This window comes from Haliotis cracherodii, unplaced genomic scaffold (assembly GCF_022045235.1).
Source record: "Haliotis cracherodii isolate W230 unplaced genomic scaffold, xgHalCrac1.p SCAF_8, whole genome shotgun sequence".
NCBI lineage: Eukaryota > Metazoa > Mollusca > Gastropoda > Lepetellida > Haliotidae > Haliotis > Haliotis cracherodii.
Genome location: NW_027266341.1, coordinates 28845432 through 28868838, shown reverse-complemented (window position 1 = coordinate 28868838; position 23407 = coordinate 28845432). Strand labels below are relative to the sequence as shown.

At 44.2% G+C, this 23407-nt stretch overlaps 2 protein-coding genes across 2 annotated transcripts; one reads left to right on the top strand and one right to left on the bottom strand.

Annotated features, from left to right (window-relative positions):
- Positions 1-2452: 2452 nt before the first annotated feature.
- LOC139450124 (uncharacterized) lies at positions 2453-6800 on the top strand. The gene is made up of 3 exons (XM_071231776.1): positions 2453-2507; positions 4613-4747; positions 6574-6800. The coding sequence occupies exons 1-3, from the start codon at positions 2453-2455 to the stop codon at positions 6798-6800; spliced, it is 417 nt and encodes a 138-aa protein (XP_071087877.1).
- A 6496-nt stretch (positions 6801-13296) lies between these two features.
- LOC139450404 (protein HtrL-like) lies at positions 13297-17298 on the bottom strand. Its single transcript, XM_071232096.1, has 3 exons — positions 17221-17298; positions 16807-17005; positions 13297-14184 (listed from the first exon to the last, which is right to left on the bottom strand). The coding sequence occupies exons 1-3, from the start codon at positions 17233-17235 to the stop codon at positions 13391-13393; spliced, it is 1008 nt and encodes a 335-aa protein (XP_071088197.1). The 5' UTR covers positions 17236-17298; the 3' UTR covers positions 13297-13390.
- Positions 17299-23407: the final 6109 nt, after the last annotated feature.

The window sequence follows — 23407 nt, the reverse complement described above, 5'->3', positions numbered from 1 at the left end:
AGAAAACAAGAAACCAACGAAGTGTCACCATCATATCACAATAATTAAAGCGCCAGAACCCTTTCCATATCCAATAGAAATCTCTGCATAAAGCAGAGTCGATTGTACGATTCTGACTACAGTAAGCATATGTACAGCATAGATACAGCAAATAGTTGGTACCAAAAAGTAAGTTCGTTATATCCGTCAGTTCGTTATAGGCGTGTTCGTTTTAACCGTGGTTTACTGTATATCATGAGCTTGTGTTTATGAATCACTATCAAATAGTGATGATACCAGGTGGGGCGGTCGGGTAGCCTAGTGGGTAAAGCGTTCGCTCGTCACGCCGAAGACCCGGGTTCGATTCCCAGCTTGGGTAAAATGTGTGAACCCCATTTCCGATGGCCCCCGCCGTGATATTGCAGGGATATTGCTAAAAGCGGCGTAAAACGATACTCACTCACTGATACCTGGTGTTCGCGAAAAGGTGGGCTTGTCCTGCTCTATCGGTGGCAACCGTCACACATGCAAAGGCAAGTCAGTTGTTCACCTGAAAACACGGGGAATATATGGAAAAAAGGTTAAAATAGGGAATTGCAACGGACATCCTTTTTGTTACTGATGCATCAAATTTGGAAATGTCCTCTGCATGTGAGGTGAGGTGAAATAGGGTGTGTGTGTTTGTGTGGCTGCTTGTACTAGTCCGGACTGATGTCGATTTATAGTGCTAGCTCACTGAGATACCATGCCGCAGTTTAACATAAATACCCCACTCAGACACAGTATACTGTATCAACAAGTACCATCTTTTAACGTCTTTTGGTATGACGCGGTCGGGGATCGAACCCCGGACCTTCCGCTCTCCGGTCGGACGTTCTACCACTAGACCACGGAGGCGGTCGTTCTCTACATGTCAACCTTAACCACCGGATGCCAGAGGGACATATATGTTCCTCCTCTACAATCCACACTTTGAAGTCGAATAAAATACATCACCCACACAAATACGCTTCACAGTTTTGAATAAGGTGGGAAATTCCCTGTTCTGTGATATCATCCACTTTTCCGATCTTAGGAAAATGTGCGCCAGAAAAAAAACCTCGGCATCAAGAGGGTTAAAACATTTTGAAAGCTTTACTGAGGCCTTGAATGTTGTAAAATTTGATAAAACAACTTCCCGTGTGACGCTCTTTGAAATCTTGGCAGACAATGCATGCTCGATTGTATCTCCAAACTTGTGACATGTAAACACCAAAGGCTGGAGTTGCTGGACTATTGCTCGACACGAACGGACAGTTGACTGGAAAGTCATCCTTTTTGTCATACACAGAATGTGGTATATTTTACGGACGCTTCTATAAGTCCATAAAGCACGTCTGTCTACAAATGTCCGCATCCATGGACGCGTAAATGTCTCTCTCTCTACACACACATACGTTATTAGTTCCTTTAAAGGCAGTCTGACACCCTACCCCACATCATATATTGGGACCTTCTTCCCTTGATATTTGATTGCGATATGTGTATTTGGAGTTTTAGTCAACCTAAAGGAGAGTGGCGCGTACATGTACAAAGTTATGGAATACTAGAAGGGACATTGTCGCGTTGTCGCATTGTCGCCCTTACAAAAACAAGCAAAAAGTGTCAAAATTAAACAAAACGCGACAAATCGACAACGCGACATTTTGGCGATCTGTCGCATTGTCGTGCTTTGAATAACGGGACATTTTTCAAGGTTAAAATATGTTGCGTTGTCGCATTGTCGCCATTTGCTGAAATAAAAAATCTTATTCAAAGTACGACAATGCGACACTCCGACCACGGGACGCTACGACAAATGGCCAAAATGTCGCGTTGTCGCCCTTTGATTAATTTTGACACTTTCGAAATGCGACAATGTCCCTTCTAGCATTCCATACAAAATAGATGCGATATCGGGGAATTACGAGCATTTCGTGGTAAGCAGCTACAGTAAATATTGCTGAAGACAGTTGTCAAGATATAACTGGGCTGTTCATTTGACCGTAACCTGTCGATAGGATGCAGAGTTTTTTTTTGGAACACACCTTCCGAAGTGATGTCGGCTAAATGTCAAGGATAATACACACGTCTTTGCAAATAAATAAGTTATAGTAGAAATGAGCAGGTCCCAATTCTTTTCGACTGCCTGGAGCCCGTTCTATAAAAGCCATTCTTAGCGCTACGACTGTCGTGAGACAAGGTAAAATATTGGAGATACGATGTCACAGCGGATGTGACAGAGAACATACACGGCACATTCGTTCACGTACTGCACGTTCTCAAAACAATAATATGATGACGTCATCACCTTATTATGACGTCATCAACACCTGTCGAATTCAACTAATGGCCGATACAGATGAACGACACACGGACATTTCATCACAGGAAATGACCGTCACCTTGGGTTGGAACTAGAACATGTTGGCCACAATCTTCATGTAAACAGATAATGCAACACTTTCTAATCATCATATTGGGCTTCAGTTTGATCACAGCACAAACACGTGAGTATCTTTCAGATAACTTCCATGACACTTGGAAAATCCCAATGTTGTGCCAATCCACATATTTTTCTTTATAAACAATCATAGAAATAACACCTCTTCCAAATATTTCTCATGCTCGATTCTTGAATCATATGCAACGATACTGTAGGAAGCAAAAATTCCACTCAACCAACATTTATCAGAGTTTTGAAGAGGGTACCCGTCAGTGTATTTCTGTTTATGAGTTGTGATGGCGGTACCCGTCAGAGTATATCTGTTTAAAAGGGTTATGAAGGCGGTACCCGTCAGTGTATATCTGTTTAAAAGGGTTATGAAGGCGGTACCCGTCAGTGTACCTGTTTATGAATTGTGATGGCGGTACCCGTCAGTGTATATCTGTTTAAAAGGGTTATGTAGGTGGTACCCGTCAGTGTATATCTGTTTAAAAGGGTTGTGAAGGCGGTACCCGTCAGTGTATATCTGTTTAAAAGGGTTGTGAAGGCGGTACCCGTCAGTGTACCTGTTTATGAGTTGTGAAGGCGGTACCCGTCAGTGTATATCTGTTTAAAAGGGTTATGAAGGCGGTACCCGTCAGTGTATATCTGTTTAAAAGGGTTGTGAAGGCGGTACCCGTCAGTGTATATCTGTTTAAAAGGGTTGTGAAGGCGGTACCCGTCAGTGTATATCTGTTTAAAAGGGTTGTGAAGGCGGTACCCGTCAGTGTATATCTGTTTAAAAGGGTTGTGAAGGCGGTACCCGTCAGTGTATATCTGTTTAAAAGGGGTGTGAAGGCGGTACCCGTCAGTGTATATCTGTTTAAAAGGGTTATGAAGGCGGTACCCGTCAGTGTATATCTGTTTAAAAGGGTTATGAAGGCGGTACCCGTCAGTGTATATCTGTTTAAAAGGGTTATGAAGGCGGTACCCGTCAGTGTATATCTGTTTAAAAGGGTTATGAAGGCGGTACCCGTCAGTGTATATCTGTTTAAAAGGGTTGTGAAGGCGGTACCCGTCAGTGTACCTGTTTATGAGTTGTGAAGGCGGTACCCGTCAGTGTATATCTGTTTAAAAGGGTTATGAAGGCGGTACCCGTGAGTGTATATCTGTTTAAAAGGGTTGTGAAGGCGGTACCCGTCAGTGTATATCTGTTTAAAAGGGTTATGAAGGCGGTACCCGTCAGTGTATATCTGTTTAAAAGGGTTATGAAGGCGGTACCCGTCAGTGTATATCTGTTTAAAAGGGTTATGAAGGCGGTACCCGTCAGTGTATATCTGTTTAAAAGGGTTGTGAAGGCGGTACCCGTCAGTGTACCTGTTTATGAGTTGTGAAGGCGGTACCCGTCAGTGTATATCTGTTTAAAAGGGTTATGAAGGCGGTACCCGTCAGTGTATATCTGTTTAAAAGGGTTGTGAAGGCGGTACCCGTCAGTGTATATCTGTTTAAAAGGGTTATGAAGGCGGTACCCGTCAGTGTATATCTGTTTAAAAGGGTTGTGAAGGCGGTACCCGTCAGTGTATATCTGTTTAAAAGGGTTGTGAAGGCGGTACCCGTCAGTGTATATCTGTTTAAAAGGGTTGTGAAGGCGGTACCCGTCAGTGTATATCTGTTTAAAAGGGGTGTGAAGGCGGTACCCGTCAGTGTATATCTGTTTAAAAGGGTTGTGAAGGCGGTACCCGTCAGTGTATATCTGTTTAAAAGGGTTGTGAAGGCGGTACCCGTCAGTGTATATCTGTTTAAAAGGGTTATGAAGGCGGTACCCGTCAGTGTATATCTGTTTAAAAGGGTTATGAAGGCGGTACCCGTCAGTGTATATCTGTTTAAAAGGGTTGTGAAGGCGGTACCCGTCAGTGTATATCTGTTTAAAAGGGTTATGAAGGCGGTACCCGTCAGTGTATATCTGTTTAAAAGGGTTATGAAGGCGGTACCCGTCAGTGTATATCTGTTTAAAAGGGGTGTGAAGGCGGTACCCGTCAGTGTGTCTGTTTATAAGAGTTGGGAAGGCGGTACCCGTCATTGTATATCTGTCTGTGAGTTGAGGGGCGAACCCAGTCAGTGTAGACGAGTTGTGAAGGGGGTACCCGTCAGTTTATAAGCATGCACTAATGATGACCTCACGTCTGACAGGAGGGTCGGTCCAGTGTTTTAACTGCACAACGACAACAGACGTGGGATGTAAAGACCCCTTCGACGCCGAGGGGCGGATGGCCTACACGTGCCGCCAGGGACAGGCGTGCTTCAAGGTTACCACGGGAGCTCAAGGTTAGATAAAAATATAAACAACTAACTAAATTGCAATATTGTTTTCTATGGTATCTGATTGACTAACCAAGTAATTTCTCTTCACTATCCTACCCTACCATTTGCGACAGTAGAATGGTTAACTTTCATCGAGAAAATAACGTGGAAAATTATTTCCATTTGCGTAGTTATCCTTTGTTTACATTGGTTGTACGTCTCCACGTGCTGTCATCGAAGCCCAACGTAGAGCAAGCGATAGGGTCAATTTGATGTATACAGATATATTGTCTTGCACCTCACTGTCGCAGTTGTAGTTGCCTTATCTATATAATTATGCAAAACAATATGTAAAGCACACCGAAAGGCTTGCATTAGACCAGTCTGTTATAATCTCAGAATAAGCCCGTTTGTTTACAAAAAAAAGAGAGAAAAGTCCGGTCACGTGATATGCAAATTAGCCTGAGTCAGTGTTGTTTGGGCCGAGACATCACTGCGTCACAGTGTGATTACTTTGGCGATCATGTTTCCAGAATATTAAGCAACGCCCACTACCGGACTACAGTTTTCTGATTGGCTGACATGAGCTGGGCTAGTGTTGCAATATTGCGTTGAATGGTTGAACGAACAGTTTGTGTAATTATTAGTGCTAACTCATTTATTTATAACAATTTACTTCACTATTTTTGGAGTTGTTTTACGTAATGACCGATGCACACACTCAAATCCGCTACAGTCATTTCTAAACGGACTGCAATGTGAGACAGTGATTTGATCAATGATGAGACGTGGTGCCAGCATGATGTGACATTGGCCGGAGATGATTACCAGTTTGGTTAAAACGACGGCCGGAAGCGTGGTGCTGACGTAATTATCGGAGCGAATGTGGGATTCGAACACGCGATCAGCAGATCCTTGCGAGCCTAAGGTGACGCAATTTTGCGCAGATCATTGTGTGGCCTTTGAGAAAATGAGTCAATAAAAAATTTAAAGGACCCTTGTCAATATTTAGTGAGTAAGTGAACGCAATTTTATTTGCATACCATGGCGTGTTAGATTAATATGGAGGCTACACAGGTGAGAGACTACATCCGCTTTACCACGAGCACAGGTATGGTGCTGTCAAACCAAAAATCATTATCGTTGCGAATCTTGAATTCGAACCAACGACCACAGAATTCTGGCTTACCCAACCTACCATAGTGCTATAAGCATATATTTCGGCGCATTTGATGACAAGGCCACCCACATTCCTTGTGAGGTAGGGTCAATGAAGCAAATAATAGACTTACATTGCGTTTCGTTTCTTGTTGTTTAACGCCGCACTCAGCAATATTCAAGCTATATGACGGCGGTCCATAAATAATTGAGTCGGGACCAGACAATTCGACCCGTGAAGATTCCGGGGTAGAATAGGTCTTCGGCAACCCATGCTTGCTGTTAAAGGCGACTAACGGGATCGGGTGGTCAGGCACGCTGACTTGGTTGATTCATGTCATCGATCCTAATTGCGTGGATCGATGCTCATGATATTAATCACTGGATTGTCTGGTCCAGACTCGATTATTTACAGACCGCCGTCATATAGCTGGAATATTGCTGAGTGCGACGTTAAAAAACAAACCAAAACCAAAACCAGACAATTCAGTGATTGACATCATGAGCATCAATCTGTGCAATTGGGATACGATGACATGCATCAACCAAGTCAGCGAGGCTGGCCACCCGATCCCGTTAGTCGCCTCTCAAGCATGGGTTACTGGGACTGGGACTTATTTTAACCCGGATGCATCACGGGACCACATTGATATGTTTAACTGAAACTCACTATATTCATTGTTTTCGTGTAGTGACTAGAGGTTGCATGGCCCACTCCGCGGGGCGCAAGTCCGCCAAGCAGCTGAGCGAGGAGGGGTCCACCTGCTACACCGACATCATCAGCCCTACATTCCAGGAGAGGACTATCTGCACGTGCAATGACGACCTCTGCAACGCCGCTGTACACGTAGTCTTTCCTAACACACCTGTAGCTGTAGCCGTTGTAACTGCGCTGGTCGTCCCAGTTATCATCCTCTAAAAGTTCACCTGCAGTGTGTCCTGGGGCAGCAGTAACGGCAGTGTCTGACTGTGTGGGTGGCTGTCTTCTACAACATCACCTACAGTGTGTCCCGGGGCAGCAGTGGCGGCAGTGTTCGACTGTGTGGGTGGCCGTCTTCTACAACATCAGTGTGTCCTGGTGCAGCAGTGACGGCAGTGTCTGACTGTAGGTGGCCGTCTTCTACAACATCACCTACAGTGTGTCCTGGGGCAGCAGTAACGGCAGTGTCTGACTGTGTGGGTGGCCGTCTTCTACAACATCACCTACAGTGTGTCCTGGGGCAGCAGTGACGGCAGTGTTCGACTGTGTGGGTGGCTGTCTTCTACAACATCACCTACAGTGTGTCCTGGGGCAGCAGTGACGGCAGTGTTCGACTGTGAGGGTGGCCGTCTTCTACAACATCAGTGTGTCCTAGGGCAGCATTGACGCCAGTGTCTGACTGCATGTAGGTGGCCGTCTTCTACAACATCAGTGTGTCATGGAGCAGCAGTGACGACAGTGTTCGACTGTGTGGGTGGCTGTCTTCTACAACATCACCTACAGTGTGTCCTGGGGCAGCAGTGACGGCAGTGTTCGACTGTGTGGGTGGCCGTCTTCTACAACATCAGTGTGTCCTGGTGCAGCAGTGACGGCAGTGTCTGACTGTAGGTGGCCGTCTTCTACTACATCAGTGTGTCTTGGGGCAGCAGTGGCGGCAGCGTCTGACTGTAGGTGGCCGTCTTCTACAACATCACCTACAGTGTGTCCTAGGGCAGCAGTGACGGCAGTGTCTGACTGTAGGTGGCCGTCTTCGACAACATCAGTGTGTCCTGGGGCAGCATTGATGGCAGTGTCTGACTGTGTAGGTGGCCGTCTTCTACTACATCACCTACAGTGTGTCCTGGGGCAGCAGTGGCGGCAGCGTCTGACTGTGTAGGTGGCCGTCTTCTACAACATCACCTACAGTGTGTCCTAGAGCAGCAGTGACGGCAGTGTCTGACTGTAGGTGGCCGTCATCGACAACATCAGTGTGTCCTGGGGCAGCATTGATGGCAGTGTCTGACTGTGTAGGTGGCCGTCTTCTACTACATCACCTACAGTGTGTCCTGGGGCAGCAGTGGCGGCAGCGTCTGACTGTGTAGGTGGCCGTCTTCTACAACATCACCTACAGTGTGTCCTAGAGCAGCAGTGACGGCAGTGTCTGACTGTAGGTGGCCGTCATCGACAACATCAGTGTGTCCTGCGGCAGCAGTGACGGCAGTGTCTGACTGTAGGTGGCCGTCTTCGACAACATCAGTGTGTCCTGGGGCAGCATTGATGGCAGTGTCTGACTGTGTAGGTGGCCGTCTTCTACAACATCACCTACAGTGTGTCCTTGGGCAGCAGTGGCGGCAGCGTCTGACTGTAGGTGGCCGTCTTCTACAACATCACCTACAGTGTGTCCTAGGGCAGCAGTGACGGCAGTGTCTGACTGTGGGTGGCCGTCTTCGACAACATCAGTGTGTCCTGGGGCAGCAGTGACGGCAGTGTCTGACTGTAGGTGGCCGTCTTCTACAACATCACCTACAGTGTGTCCTGGGGCAGCAGTGGCGGCAGTGTCTGACTGTAGGTGGCCGTCTTCTACAACATCAGTGTGTCCTAGTGCAGCAGTGATGGCAGTGTCTGACTGTGTAGACGGCCATCTTCTACAACATCAGTGTGTCCTGGGGCAGCAGTGGCGGCAGTGTCTGACTGTAGGTGGCCGTCTTCTACAACATCAGTGTGTCCTAGTGCAGCAGTGATGGCAGTGTCTGACTGTGTAGGTGGCCTTCTTCTACAACATCAGTGTGTCATGGGGCAGCAGTGGCGGCAGTGTCTGACTGTGGGTGGCCATCTTCTACAACATCAGTGTGTCCTGGGGCAGCAGTGGCGGCAGTGTCTGACTGTAGGTGGCCATCTTCTACAACATCAGTGTGTCCTGGGGCAGCAGTGACGGCAGTGTCTGACTGTATGGGTGGCCATCTTCTACAACATCTTTGTCTCATGGGGCAGCAGTGACAGCAGTGTCTGACTGTAGGTGGCCATCTTCTACAACATCAGTGTGTCCTAGTGCAGCAGTGATGGCAGTGTCTGACTGTGTAGGTGGCCTTCTTCTACAACATCAGTGTGCCCTGGGGCAGCAGTGGCGGCAGTGTCTCACTGTAGGTGGCCATCTTCTACAACATCAGTGTGTCCTGGGGCAGCAGTGGCGGCAGTGTCTGACTGTGGGTGGCCATCCTCTACAACATCAGTGTGTCCTGGGGCAGCAGTGGCGGCAGTGTCTGACTGTGGGTGGCCATCTTCTACAACATCAGTGTGTCATGGGGCAGCAGTGGCGGCAGTGTCTGACTTTAGGTGGCCATCTTCTACAACATCACCTACAGTGAGTCCTGGGGCAGCAGTGACGGCAGTGACTGTCTGTGTGGGTGGCCGTCTTCTACAACATCTGTGTGTCCTGGGGCAGCAGTGACGGCAGTGTCTGACTGTGTGGGTGGCCATCTTCTACAACATCTGTGTGTCATGGGGCAGCAGTGATGGCAGTGTCTGACTGTGTAGGTGGCCATCTTCTACAACATCACCTACAGTGTGTCCTTGGGCAGCAGTGGCGGCAGTGTCTGACTGTGTGGGTGGCCATCTTCTACAACATCAGTGTGCCCTGGGGCAGCAGTGGCGGCAGTGTCTGACTGTGTAGGTAGCCATCTTCTACAACATCACCTACAGTGTGTCCTGGGGCAGCAGTGGCGGCAGTGTCTGACTGTAGGTGGCCGTCTTCTACAACATCAGTGTGTCCTGGGGCAGCAGTGACGGCAGTGTCTGACTGTAGGTGGCCATCTTCTACAACATCAGTGTGTCCTGGGGCAGCAGTGACGGCAGTGTCTGACTGTAGGTGGCCATCTTCTACAACATCAGTGTGTCCTGGGGCAGCAGTGGCGGCAGTGTCTGACTGTGTAGGTGGCCTTCTTCTACAACATCAGTGTGTCCTGGGGCAGCAGTGACGGCAGTGTCTGACTGTAGGTGGCCGTCTTCTACAACATCAGTGTGTCCTGGGGCAGCAGTGGCGGCAGTGTCTGACTGTGTAGGTGGCCATCTTCTACAACATCAGTGTGTCATGGGGCAGCAGTGACGGCAGTGTCTGACTGTAGGTGGCCATCTTCTACAACATCAGTGTGTCCTGGGGCAGCATTGACGGCAGTGTCTGACTGTATGGGTGGCAATTGTCTTCATGAGAGTTCTTCCAGTGAGGCAATGCTAGCTAATCATCTTGACTGAACAATTCACTGTGCATGCAGGACTTGTGTAACGTTACCTAGTCTTATCTTATGAGGTAACATTACTCAAATCTTTTTCTCCTCAATATTACCCTGTACATATGTATCATATGTAATTTGTATTATGTCATATGTATAATATGTAACTGAAAATGTTTTTTTTAACATTGTTTCTCATTTCTGTATTTGTGATTATTTTTATCGGAATGCCAACAGCCAGGTTTTGAGTCTGGCTGTATTTTGTATGCCCAAGTTACTAGGACACCATTCATTGAGGAACAAGTCGTCTTGACAGTTTAGGAAATCACATGGGCCAAGGGCCTTGAGGGGTTTTGACAAAATTTGTCAGTGTGTGAAGCCCCTATTAAAGTCTTTCATTTCAAACAGTAGCACAGTGGTAAGGTCACCTTGGTGTCAATCTTCATCTGGAACTCTGAGGATTCACTCCTACCAACATCGGGTAATGGAGTAGTATGTGAACACAAATCATTGGTGCTCAGTAGGGCTGGGAGGAGTAGCTCATGTACTCGGCGCGGGTTGGGGGGGAACTAAAACCCACCCGCCTACCCACAGTAATACCCGGACCAGGACCCTTGGTTAGCCAGCTATATGGGTTAACTCTATGGTTACAGTACAAGTCACTAATGTTCACACTTCTTTCTGACTATGCACCAATTTCTTCCTATATTTTTTAAATAAAGATAAAACTTCAGTCAACTTCAGCGTATGCATGACCAGATCGTTTCATATTGTTTCTAAATACATTTTGTCCAGGGCTATGGTAAAACTATTCCCAATCGGACACATTGTACCTATCTCTTGAGATCTACAGCGGGCACCGGGTTGGGTTGGGTAATAGGGAGGTGGGTACCCGGGTAGTAAATCTGGACTCGTCTCAGCCCTAGAGCTCAGTATACAAACAAAATACACTGAACAAAATTTCAATAAAAATCAATATATATTTAAAAAATATAAAATTGCATATTATAAGTGCATAGTGATATTTCACCATATTTTGATATAAGAGAATTGCAATACATGTTATTCATGTACAGTTGGCAGAGATCTATCAACATACAACTTATGTTGGGAATTGAACCTTGGTTCATTGCAGGTCGGGTGGACACACTAACCACTGGGCTAGCTGGAGTGTACATTTGAACAATTCTACAGAAAACAATGGTTTTGTTGGTAAACAATACATTTGTAAACAAACTGTCTATTTGTAACTGGTCCACACATTACACAAACACACACTATAAAAATTATCCTGCACAATATTATCAATGCAAAACATTATCTACATAACATTGAGACTCGTGAAGATCCAGGGTATAATAGGTCTTCTGCAACCCATGCTTGCCGTAAAAGGTGACTATGCTTGTCGTAAGAGGCGACTAACGGGATCGGGTGTTCCGGCTCATTGACTTGGTTGATAGATGTCATCGTATCCCAATTGCGTGAATCGATGATAATGATGTCAATTACTGAATTGTCTGGTACAGACCGCCGTCTTATAGCGTGAATATTGCTGAGTGCAGGGTTAAACAACAAACAAACAAACAAACAAACAAACATAACATGGGAAGAAGACAAACTGTGATTGTGTTCACAAGATCCATATGATACCAACACACCCTGTAAAACAGTTACTCTCACAACAGGTGTAGATAGGTTGCGAGACAAAGATTTTGGCAGATGTGTCACAAAACACATGGAATGAGTATCATTGGGGCAAATGTGTCACAAAACACATGGAATAAGTATTGTTGGGGCAAATGTGTCGCAAAATACATGGAATAAGTATCGTTGGGGCAAATGTGTCACAAAACACATGGAATAGGTATTATTGGGACAAATGTGTCACAAAACACATGGAATAAGTATTGTTGGGGCAAATGTGTCGCAAAACACATGGAATAGGTATCATTGAGGCAAATGTGTCACAAAACACATGGAATAGGTATTATCGGGACAAATGTGTCACAAAACACATGGAATAGGTATCATTGGGGCAAATGTGTCACAAAACACATGGAATAGGTATCATTGGGGCAAATGTGTCACAAAACACATGGAATACGTATTGTTGGGGCAAATGTGTCGCAAAACACATGGAATAGGTATCACTGGGGCAAATGTGTCACAAAACACATGGAATAGGTATTATTGGGACAAATGTGTCACAAAACACATGGAATAGGTATTATTGGGGCAAATGTGTCACAAAACACATGGAATAGGTATCGTTGGGACAAATGTGTAACAAAACACAAGGAATAAGTATTATTGGGGCAAATGTGTCACAAAACCCATGGAATAGGTATAATGGGACAAATGTGTCACAAAACAAATGGAATAAGTATCGTTGGGACAAATGTGTAACAAAACACAAGGAATAAGTATTATTGGGGCAAATGTGTCACAAAACCCATGGAATGAGTATCATTGGGGCAAATGTGTCACAAAACACAAGGAATAAGTATTATTGGGGCAAATGTGTCACAAAACACATAGAAAAGTATCGTTGGGGCAAATGTGTCACAAAACACATGGAATAAGTATCGTTGGGACAAATGTGTCACAAAACACAAGGAATAGGTATTATTGGGGCAAATGTGTCACAAAACACATGGAATAAGTATCGTTGGGGCAAATGTGTCACAAAACACATGGAATAAGTATCGCTGGGGCAAATGTGTCACAAAACACATGGAATAAGTATCATTGGGGCAAATGTGTCACAAAACACATGGAATGAGTATCATTGGGGCAAATGTGTCACAAAACACATGGAATGAGTATTGTTGGGGCAAATGTGTCACAAAACACATGGAATAGGTATCATTGGGACAAATGTTTCACAAAATACATGGAATGAGTATCATTGGGGCAAATGTGTCACAAAACGCATGGAATGAGTATCGTTGGGGCTCTTTTCCAGCTACCTGCTATCCTTGCTCATTAACCTTGAGATTCAAGGTCACATGGGAAAATTCAGATTATAGATATCTAACTGCATCTTGTCCTTGAGTGAAATGAATGTTGGCATTAGTTGGAAATCTGTAGACATTTGTTTTTTAACAGAGATACAACATAAGTTTTTGTTTTATATCATTAACATTCTAACCATTTGTTTCAAAATCATAGCAAGCCAAGACATTTAAAAAGTACTAGCATGTTTCTGATGTGCGAGTGATGTGCTCACATCGGCATTAAACCAAATTAATCCACTCACTCACACAGATCCTCGGATGAGAAACCATCATTGAGCTAAACTCCACCCAATAATATCCTACAATGTCATTCATTCACTGTAACCTTGAAGATATCAAACCAGTCTGCCCTGACCAAGTTGAACATAGACCTGTGTCTGAAGTACAGTTGCATATTGGCCGTCTGGTCATCGTCGACGATGTTTCTGGCCATCCACTCCCTCATCAACCTGGAGTGTAGAGCGTGGTACTGGGACAGCACCTTAACGCCACCTCCGAACACTCCACCCACCAGGATGTTAACATTCTTCTTATGAAGGTCCTTGACCTTGGCCCAGTTTTCAATGTCACCCCGGACTAAGAAAGACAGTTTGTGGGGAACCCGAGTCAGTCGGTCGGGCTTCCAGACGGCGTCTGGCGGAAAGATGCCCTCTCCACCATGTCCATACCCACCGTCCATCCAAAAAAAATAAGTAGTGTTGAAAGGGTTCGATCTGGCGGCTTCATTTACAAGATGTATTTTGGACAGTTGCAAAATATCGTAATCAGGGTTGGTGGCCTCAACATGGTCTCCCTGGGCCAGCAGCTCATTTCCTTGTTGGTACTCCTCGCTGTCCATAATCTGCTGCATTTTGGACTTGTACTTGTAGTATGGGAGTTGCGACAGTTGGATTGGGCGGATCTTGGTGGACCCTTCTCGTCCTCTTCTCATCCATTCTACAAATGGCCGCCCCTTCTCCTCAATGTAGACCACCATGTTGACATCCAGCCTCAGGACCTGAGACATGTATATCAGGTAGTTGTTGTAACTGCGACTCTGCTTTGACCATGATCCTCTACCAATATCAAGCATTCCCGTTACCACGGTGAAGTTGTATGCTCCTACAAAATACAGAATGAGTGAGTGAGTGGATGTTTGTTTTTAGGCTACAATCTTCAATATTCTAGATATATCACCATTATCAAGTCCTAAAGTCATAAACCAATCTGGCTTGGGCAAATCAGTGCATGAACGAAATTGTTCACAGTGTGAGAGTAAGAGAACACATGATCAGCCAAGTCACACATTGCAACCATAAACATGATAAATCATATCTCATATTGTCTTTAAAAAATCAAAGAAAATGAATAGAAACATTTTGGACAGTCGCTCATGTCACTTAAAAAAAAGTTTTAAATAGAGGTAATAAATGCTTTCCCCAAAAAGGGATGGGACAAAAGACATTTTATATTATTAATACAATATATTTTGCAAACAGTGGTCTGCTTACTGGCTGCAGGCTTCAACTAGATGCTTGGCCTTCAGTTCCAAAGGGTTGGTGCACTGCTTTGCCTGGTCAGGAAAATAGTACTATCCCATGCTTTAATAGTACCAGAAAACACATATCTTAACAATATATTAGTATTCACCAAATATTTCTGTAAAGAATTAAAGGCACTGTTTCAAATATTTTACTACAGCAAAGACGTGACTGCAAAAACCTACAAGAAATTTGAGATGTACAACTCATAACGTACCCTGAAGCAAGTAGTAGAGCTGGGGATGCTTTCAACCCCATGCCCTGAATCCCCAATACCATCTGATGTTTTACTGTGAGGCTCACAGCTCACCCCTGAATCCCCAATACCATCTGATGTTTCACTGTGAGGCTCACTGCTCACCCCTGAGTCCCCAATACCATCTGATGTTTTACTGTGAGGCAAACTGCTCACCCCTGAGTCCCCAATACCATCTGATGTTTTACTGTGAGGCTCAATGCTCACCCCTGAATCCCCAATACCATCTGATGTTTTACTGTGAGGCTAACTGCTCACCCCTGAGTCCCCAATACCATCTGATGTTTTACTGTGAGGCTCAATGCTCACCCCTGAATCCCCAATACCATCTGATGTTTTACTGTGAGGCTCACAGCTCACCCCTGAATCCCCAATACCATCTAATGTTTCACTGTGAGGCTCACTGCTCACTCCTGAATCCCCAATACCATCTAATGTTTCACTGTGAGGCTCACAGCTCACCCCTGAATCCCCAATACCATCTAATGTTTCACTGTGATGCTCACAGCTCACCCCTGAATCCCCAATACCATCTGATGTTTTACTGTGAGGCTCACTGCTCACCCCTGAATCCCCAATACCATCTGATGTTTTACTGTGAGGCTCACTGCTCACTCCTGAATCCCCAATACCATCTGATGTTTCACTGTGAGGCTCAATGCTCACCCCTGAATCCCCAATACCATCTAATGTTTCACTGTGAGGCTCACAGCTCACCCCTGAATCCCCAATACCATCTAATGTTTCACTGTGAGGCTCACTGCTCACTCCTGAATCCCCAATACCATCTAATGTTTCACTGTGAGGCTCACTGCTCACCCCTGAGTCCCCAATACCATCTGATGTTTCACTGTGAGGCTCACTGCTCACTCCTGAATCCCCAATACCATCTGATGTTTCACTGTGAGGCTAACTGCTCACTCCTGAATCCCCAATACCATCTAATGTTTCACTGTGAGGCTAACTGCTCACTCCTGAATCCCCAATACCATCTGATGTTTCACTGTGAGGCTCACTGCTCACCCCTGAGTCCCCAATACCATCTGATGTTTCACTGTGAGGCTCACTGCTCACTCTTGAATCCCCAATACCATCTGATGTTTTACTGTGAGGCTCACTGCTCACCCCTGAATCCCCAATACCATCTGATGTTTCACTGTGAGGCTCACTGCTCACCCCTGAGTCCCCAATACCATCTAATGTTTCACTGTGAGGCTCACTGCTCACCCCTGAGTCCCCAATACCATCTAATGTTTCACTGTCAGGCCCACTGCTCACCCCTGAATCCCAAATACTACTGAACACAAATCCGTAAAGTATTGAGAAAAGGGTGCAATTTGAAGTTCAATTACTGACAAAAATATTGATATATATATTATGCAAAGGACACCAGTATTTTGGGTTTACAGCTGAATCCCATATTATTTTTACCACACTGCTGAGTCCCAAATACACTCTGCAGGGCGGTCGGGTAGCCTAGTGGTTACAGCGTTGACTCGTCACGCCGAAGACCCAGGTTCGATTCCCAACATGGGTACAATGTGTGAGACCCATTTCTGGTGTCCCCGCCGTGATATTGCTGGAATATTGCTTAAAAATGGCGTAAAACAATACTCACTCACTCACTTAAACACTCTACACTTTCTGAATGGTTAGGTATTAACAGCAACTTTTAGGCACATTAACAATTGGCAGCTCCTGATGTGGTGGTCTGCATGTAGTGTTTGTGATTTTTGAGGTAGGCCTTGTGGGAATGAACACTACCCCAACCCACCCACCCGCCTGCCCACCCGGCACTGAAATTACAAATTACCCCTCCCCACCCCCATGCCATCTTTTTAAATCCTCAAAGGGGGAAATTGGTTTGGCCAAATCCGTCCTAAATAATAAACGATGAATCAATATAGTAGTCGGGTATGCATTTATATAAGTAGTTAAGCACATTACCTCTCTTTTCTCCAAATCCTTCCCAGTGGGTTATGGTGTAGCTCAGCCGGACGTCGTCAGGTGTCCATTTACGTGACACGACCAGGAGATAGAGACCCACAAGGCACACACTGCATATTGCCACAGCTATCACCAACGTCCGCGGGTTGACAGTCGGGTGGATTATCCCTAATCGCTGCTTTATCCATCTCTGATATATCTATGGATACAAAAATACTGACATGTTTGGCATTTAGATCACACCAACAATCCATTTCACATCGTTGATTACAGGTGTACCGTTACCATGTAGCCTACCTGACGGATGAAGAGGAGTCAGCATCAACATCAACCAGTATATTATAATATAGCGACCTGTGTGTATTCTTGTGCTTCAACTCATTATTATCTCCCAAATTAATACACACACTGTACCTTTTGAAGATTCATATATCAATTTAATGTCTTTTTGCATAGATGATTCCAGCACCGTTGTTCCTGTGAGCAGGATCGTGCAGCAAGGAATGGGAACGAGGCCAGAACGGCCACCGTATGAAAAAGGCAGGGTGCGTTTAAAAAACCGGCCAGGGCTAGGGAACGCTGCCATACGAGGAATGTGATAATCAAAATTATTATCCAAAATACTGTTAAATTGATTGTGAATGAGTGAGTAAAATGTCGCTTTGAACAATATTTCAGTTAATCAGGTAGCCTTTAGGTAAAACGGGTGTCATGTGGTCTGAGGCGCCGCCATTAGCTGTGGGGAGTTGCGTCCCTTAGGCGTACCACGATCCTATGATCGTAAGTTCGAATCCCAGATAAGTCCTGATCATTATCCTTGGTTCGCCAACACACCTGTCTGTGTAAAGGAGTTCACAAAAATGGTAACCGTCTAAGACCTGCAATAATCGGGATTCCCTCCCATGCTAAACCTGATTGTGACTGATATACTTGATCAAGGAGGCTTAACAACTGACTCACTTTTGTCTGATTTCTCGTCCAGACTCGATTATTTACAGATTGCCGTCATATAACTGAATATTGCCGAGTGTGGCGTCAAACAACAAACAAACACACGTATGTCCATTAACGTTCTCATTGTCAAGGCATGAAAACATAAACTATTCTCGTTGTGACTAAAATTACCCAGTGGTCGAAGGCGCCAAAATTCGCTGTGCCCAGTTACGTCCCTTAGTCTTGTCAGGATCCGCTGGTCGTGGATTCGAATCCTTGAATGACCCCCATTTTGATCCTTGGTGTGACAACATCATACCCATCTCGTTGTTTTCAACAAGTGGTTAATGTCTACAGTCCGCATCACTTTGGAGCTGTATTCATAAACCGTCTAAGAATGATTTAAACATTTTCCAATTTAAGCATTCTTAGCTAATACAATGTCCTAAGAATGAATTCATAAACGCACTAAGAGCAACATTTATCTCACAAATAAGATTGATTGTGATACGACACTAAGACTGGCTTCTAACCGAACCCAGGAGTATTCTTTATATATTCACTCTTACAGATTTAGAAGAATCAAATGAGGTAATAGTGAGTGAGTATAGTTTTACGCCAATGTTAGCAATATTCCATCGGGGAAACAAGAAATGGGCTTCACACATTTTACCCATGTGGGGAATTAAACCCGGGTTTTCGGTGTGACGTGCAAACGAACTACGAGGCTACCCCTCCGCTCAATAAGGTAATATAATATTTTTTATTACCAATAGGGTTAGAAATAACCAAGTTCATAAAAATCGGATGTGCACAAGAACAAATATCACTTGACGGGCACCAGTATATTGTTTACGTCATCCGGTCGGCATTGTTTACGTCATTCGAATTCATTGTGACGTAAGGTGGGATTGACGTCACACTAGAGAAGAAGTCATAACTTAAGATTGTTGACGTCATTCGACAATGTGATAAAGAAATTATTATATCATTTGTGTCATACTGATTTTGCGAAACTCGTGTAAGAATTCGTGTACAGCAAACTACGGTTACAACGAACTCGAAGGGACCACTAATTTTAGTTCGTAATAACCGTAGTTCGTTATAGGCATATATACAGCATTTATACAAGAAGTGGTCGGGACTAAAAAATAAGTTCGTTATATCGGTCTGTTCGTTGTAAGCGTGTTCGTTATAAACGTAGTTTACTATATTACCCTCGCTTTCGCTCGAGAAATACAAGAATTCTGACACTCGTATGACACAAATGATCGTATAATAACCTCTACGTGTTGCTTTAATCTTAGATTTGGTTTGTCCACTTCAACTAAAACTTTGCAGTCCCTTTCAAACCTCTAACCCATAAGGCTGTTTTTGTCAAATGCGCACCGGTCGTTTTCTACCGTTGCTGTTTTCTCCGCATACCAACGCTTGCTGCAGAGGCTGGTTCATCAATAAAAGAACACGATCAAAACATACTCAAGTCAGCTTGGATACGAGGGTACCTGTGGCGGCTTCTATTGATCCCCTATAACATTAATCCCGTCTTTGAAAGGCATTTAGAAGTGATACACACGAGGAAGAGAATTTATGGAGGTCAACTTCTTTATTATATGAGGAACACAACGTTTCGGAGTATACCCTTTTATGCCTCTCCTTCATCAGGTGAATGAATGCTATGAAGCTGAGAGAATATATATGTACATGTAAGAAAAACAAAAGTAAGAACCTAAAAAAAGGTGGAAACTTAACAAGGGAAGCCAACAGATAATTGGCGCTGATGGGTGATTAATAATAGACAATGGAAGCCACACTTTACAGTAATTAGCGCTAATCGTTATGGACACCTGGGTAGTTACTCATCAAGCGCCAATTACAAAATAACCCTTGCAGAATTCCTGCCGATTCAAAATAAACCGCGGAATTATTCAACCTTTGCCTTCGGAATATGCTAACATGACGTGTAAGTAGTATAAAATTACTACCTGTCCCGCCTGCCACAGGCGTCCTATGAATATTCATGAGCCTAGTGTTATGCTAATAGACATGCATGACGTCACAATGAGAACGGAGTCATTATGCATGATTAAGAATGTGAAGAATGTGGCCTTTGTTAAAAAGTCTTAGCCTCCTTCATTCTTCAGGAATGCCTGCTATTTGGAATGTAGTCGGGGTAGATTCCTTCAGATGTATACTGTTTGTTTGTTTGTTTGTTGTTTAACGCCGCACTCAGCAATATTCCAGCTTTTTGACAGCGGTCTGTAAATAATCGAGTCTGGACCAGACAATCCAATGACTGACATCATGAGCATCGATCCACGCAATTGGGATACATGCATCAATCAAGTCAGCGTGCCAGACCACCCGATCCTGTTAGTCGCCTTTTACGACAAGCATAGTCGCCTTTTACGGCAAGAATGGGTTGCTGAAGACCTATTCTACCCAGGATCTTCACGGGTCTTCAGATGTATACTATGATGATCATCAGCAAATGAAATGTCACCCTTTCGTGGAGAAATGTGGAATTATTTAGGAATGGCATTGAAGCTATTTGGTGAGTGAGTGAATGAGTATTCCAGTTATATCGCAGCCCCACGAGCATGGGTATGGTGCTGACAAATAATAATCGGGGCGAACCGGGATTCAAACCCACATTCAGAGGTTTCTGGCGTGCCCAAGGGTCGCAACTCTGCACAGCGAATCGCGGCGCCTTAGACGACTGGGCCACCCGTGCCCGCTTTTGGTCATGAATGCACAGCCTGTATACATAATTGATCAAATATATGTATGCCGTCATACAACTGTCAATGAACCCAGCTATGGAGCTACCCCTGAAGTGAATAGGGTGACATGTTTTCTACTCAAAAGAAGTTGAGAAACACCCAAGATTACTATACTTAATCTGTTGTCCAAGGGCGTAAGTTTCGGCCCTCGGATGGTAGCTCAGGGTGATGACGGATGACAAAACTCAGGGGTGAAGTTTAAGACGACAGCAGCCATGTTTATTGTTGATGGTTTGGAATAAGTCTAAAGGGTACATGTTGATAAGAACGTGACAGAACGCACACCGGGACCGAGTGGCCAATCTTCCCGCTTTGGGAGAACCGTTCTGTCACTTACCTTCTGGCTGACTGATGTTGTTGCATTAGGTTTTTGTATTGATATGATTTCTATTTTCTTATATTGATATGATTTCATTTCTGTCCTTGGCTGTTCTGTTTATATACGTTTGAGTAGCTGTCCATCTCTCAGAAATAGAGTTAGTTTGGCCTTCGCTATTGCATCTCTTGGTTTTAGGAGATCTATGACAGATAGCGGATCTAACTGCAATTCTTGTTTTAACCTAGCCCGGGCTGGGGCATGGTCTTGACATTCTAGTAACACGTGATCAATGGTTTAAGCCTGATTGCAAGATGAACAAACCTTGTCATAGTGCTTTTTGTGACCGAGTCTGAGGCGTGAGATAGCAATTTCAATTTTACTTTCATTTGAGTATGAGTTTGGCTTTTGTTGGACCTTGGGTTGAATTTTGTATAGCCATCTGCCGATCTTACTTGCGTCCCATTGGGCTTGCCATCTTTCTGCTATGGAGGCTTTGATTTTTCTTTTTATCTCTAGTTTACTAAAGGGAATAGGCTGTATATCCGCTTTGTCTAGAGCTAGCTTCGCCAGTGAGTCTGCTTTTTCATTTCCATGAATATCTATGTGAGAGGGGATCCAGCACAGCTCCACCTGTTGCCCTTGGTCCGATAGTTTTGTATATTCGTATAGAATATTGTTGACTGTGTTTGGCCTGGAGTTTGAGTTTCTGCCACTGATGGCCTGAAGTGCACTTAGCGAGTCTGATAGGACGACTGCCTTTGCTTCCGGAAGTTCCGGAATGAGTTTGAGTGCATGATGAATTGCCTCCAATTCAGCCGCTGACCATGTCAGTCGGGTTTTGTAGAGCGAGGTATTACGTAACGCGTGGCAAGGTCATTGTCCCACGTGTGTGTATATACGTAAGAGGTAAGACGTAAGGAGGTTTTAATTGAAATTTATAGATAGCGCTGGAGATTAGGGTCCTGCCCGGAGGGACTTATGATAAGAGGGAATACGCTGAATGTTTGCTGAATATATTAAACAGACAAAGGGCATAGAATTTCGGTGCACTTGGAAACATATATTGAACCAGTTAGGTATTTAGATAAATGAAATGTTAAATAAGTATTGAAATGGTTTGCACTATTGTAAATAAAATTATTGAAATGGTTTGCATTATAACACTGTCATAGTGATAGGCATTGAATTTCAGCGCACTTGGAAACATATATTAAACCAGTTAGGTTTTTAGATAAATGAAATGTAAAATAAGTATTGAAATGGTTTGCACTATTGTAAATAAAAGTATTGAAATGGTTTGCACTATAACACTGTCATAGTGATATGTGTGAGTAGGGCTTAGCGCTGATTTTAACACTATTCCAGTTACATTACGGATTGTCAGCCTAATGTGCAGTGAAGTGATGCAGGTCCTAGACGTTTACCTAGACGTGAAACCCACAAACTAGAAACATAATCATGGCGAACGGGGAATTCGAATCCACGATCACAGGTTTCTTTAGTGCCTGCACTGCGAATTCATAGTTATATGAAATATCGGGTGTTCTTGAACTTCTTTCGAGTAGTATATATGTCCGTACAACAAACTATAATAAAATCACCGGCCATGATGTCTCCCCTGAGCTAAAACGTCTGTTTCCTCGTCCCCGAAAGGCGAGTAATATCTCCATGGCGATAGTAAAATATCAAATCAACTTTCAACACTGTTGCTACCTATGGTAATTACTCTAACGCTTACGGTTGCACATTTCCAGAGTATACATGTGGATACATATGTAATTTAGTGCCATATAAACAAATCTACCTTATTTCACATCACATAGTTAAACATCCCCATTTTTTATGTTTGTTTGTTTGTTGTTTAACGTCGCGCTCAGCAATATTACAGCTGTGCGACGGCGGTCCTTAAATAATGGAGTCTTGAGCATGATTGACATCATGAACATCGATCCGCCCAATCGGGATATGATGACATGCATCAACCTTGTCAGAGAGCCTGACCACCCGAAAACGTTAGTCGCCTCTTACGACAAGCATCGTCGCCTTTTACAGCGACCATGAAGACCTTTCCTCTACCCAGAACTCCTCACATTTGCAACTGCACTATCGTCACATACGTGTGCGGCTTTAAACAACAAACACGCACAAATATACATTTACAGAGCTTTATTTCTCCATAGCAAGTTAGGAAAGCCCTGATTTTATCATTGGCCATTCAACAGTACGGGACAAAAAGGTTACACTTGAAAAAGAAAATGTTTATGCATTACCGTAATAGATTGAGTTTGAAACACTGCCAAAACACCAACCAACCCACGAATCATGGTGTTTTAGAAGTCCCGAGTTTCATACAAATGATAATTTCTTGTTTATTACGTATAAGCCAATATACTCACGCTGGAAAATGATACTCATTTATTTACTGGCTACTAAAGTGATGAGCGTTATAGTCAAACGTTTAAGTGCAACTCATTTGAGACAGCCATCTTTTCAACCGTCGACAATATTTATATTTTATGCACGCTTCAATCGATAGCAACGGGTTATTTCAACGCGTTCATCGACG

Coding starts and splice junctions, on each gene's coding strand:
- LOC139450404 (XM_071232096.1), bottom strand. Junction 14,185..16,806: donor AGGATTTGGAGAAAAGAGAG/GTAATGTGCTTA, acceptor TGTATTTTGTAG/GAGCATACAACTTCACCGTG.
- LOC139450124 (XM_071231776.1), top strand. CDS start 2,453: ATGCAACACTTTCTAATCATCATATTGGGCTTCAGTTTGATCACAGCA. Junction 2,508..4,612: donor TTTGATCACAGCACAAACAC/GTGAGTATCTTT, acceptor CACGTCTGACAG/GAGGGTCGGTCCAGTGTTTT. Junction 4,748..6,573: donor GGTTACCACGGGAGCTCAAG/GTTAGATAAAAA, acceptor GTTTTCGTGTAG/TGACTAGAGGTTGCATGGCC.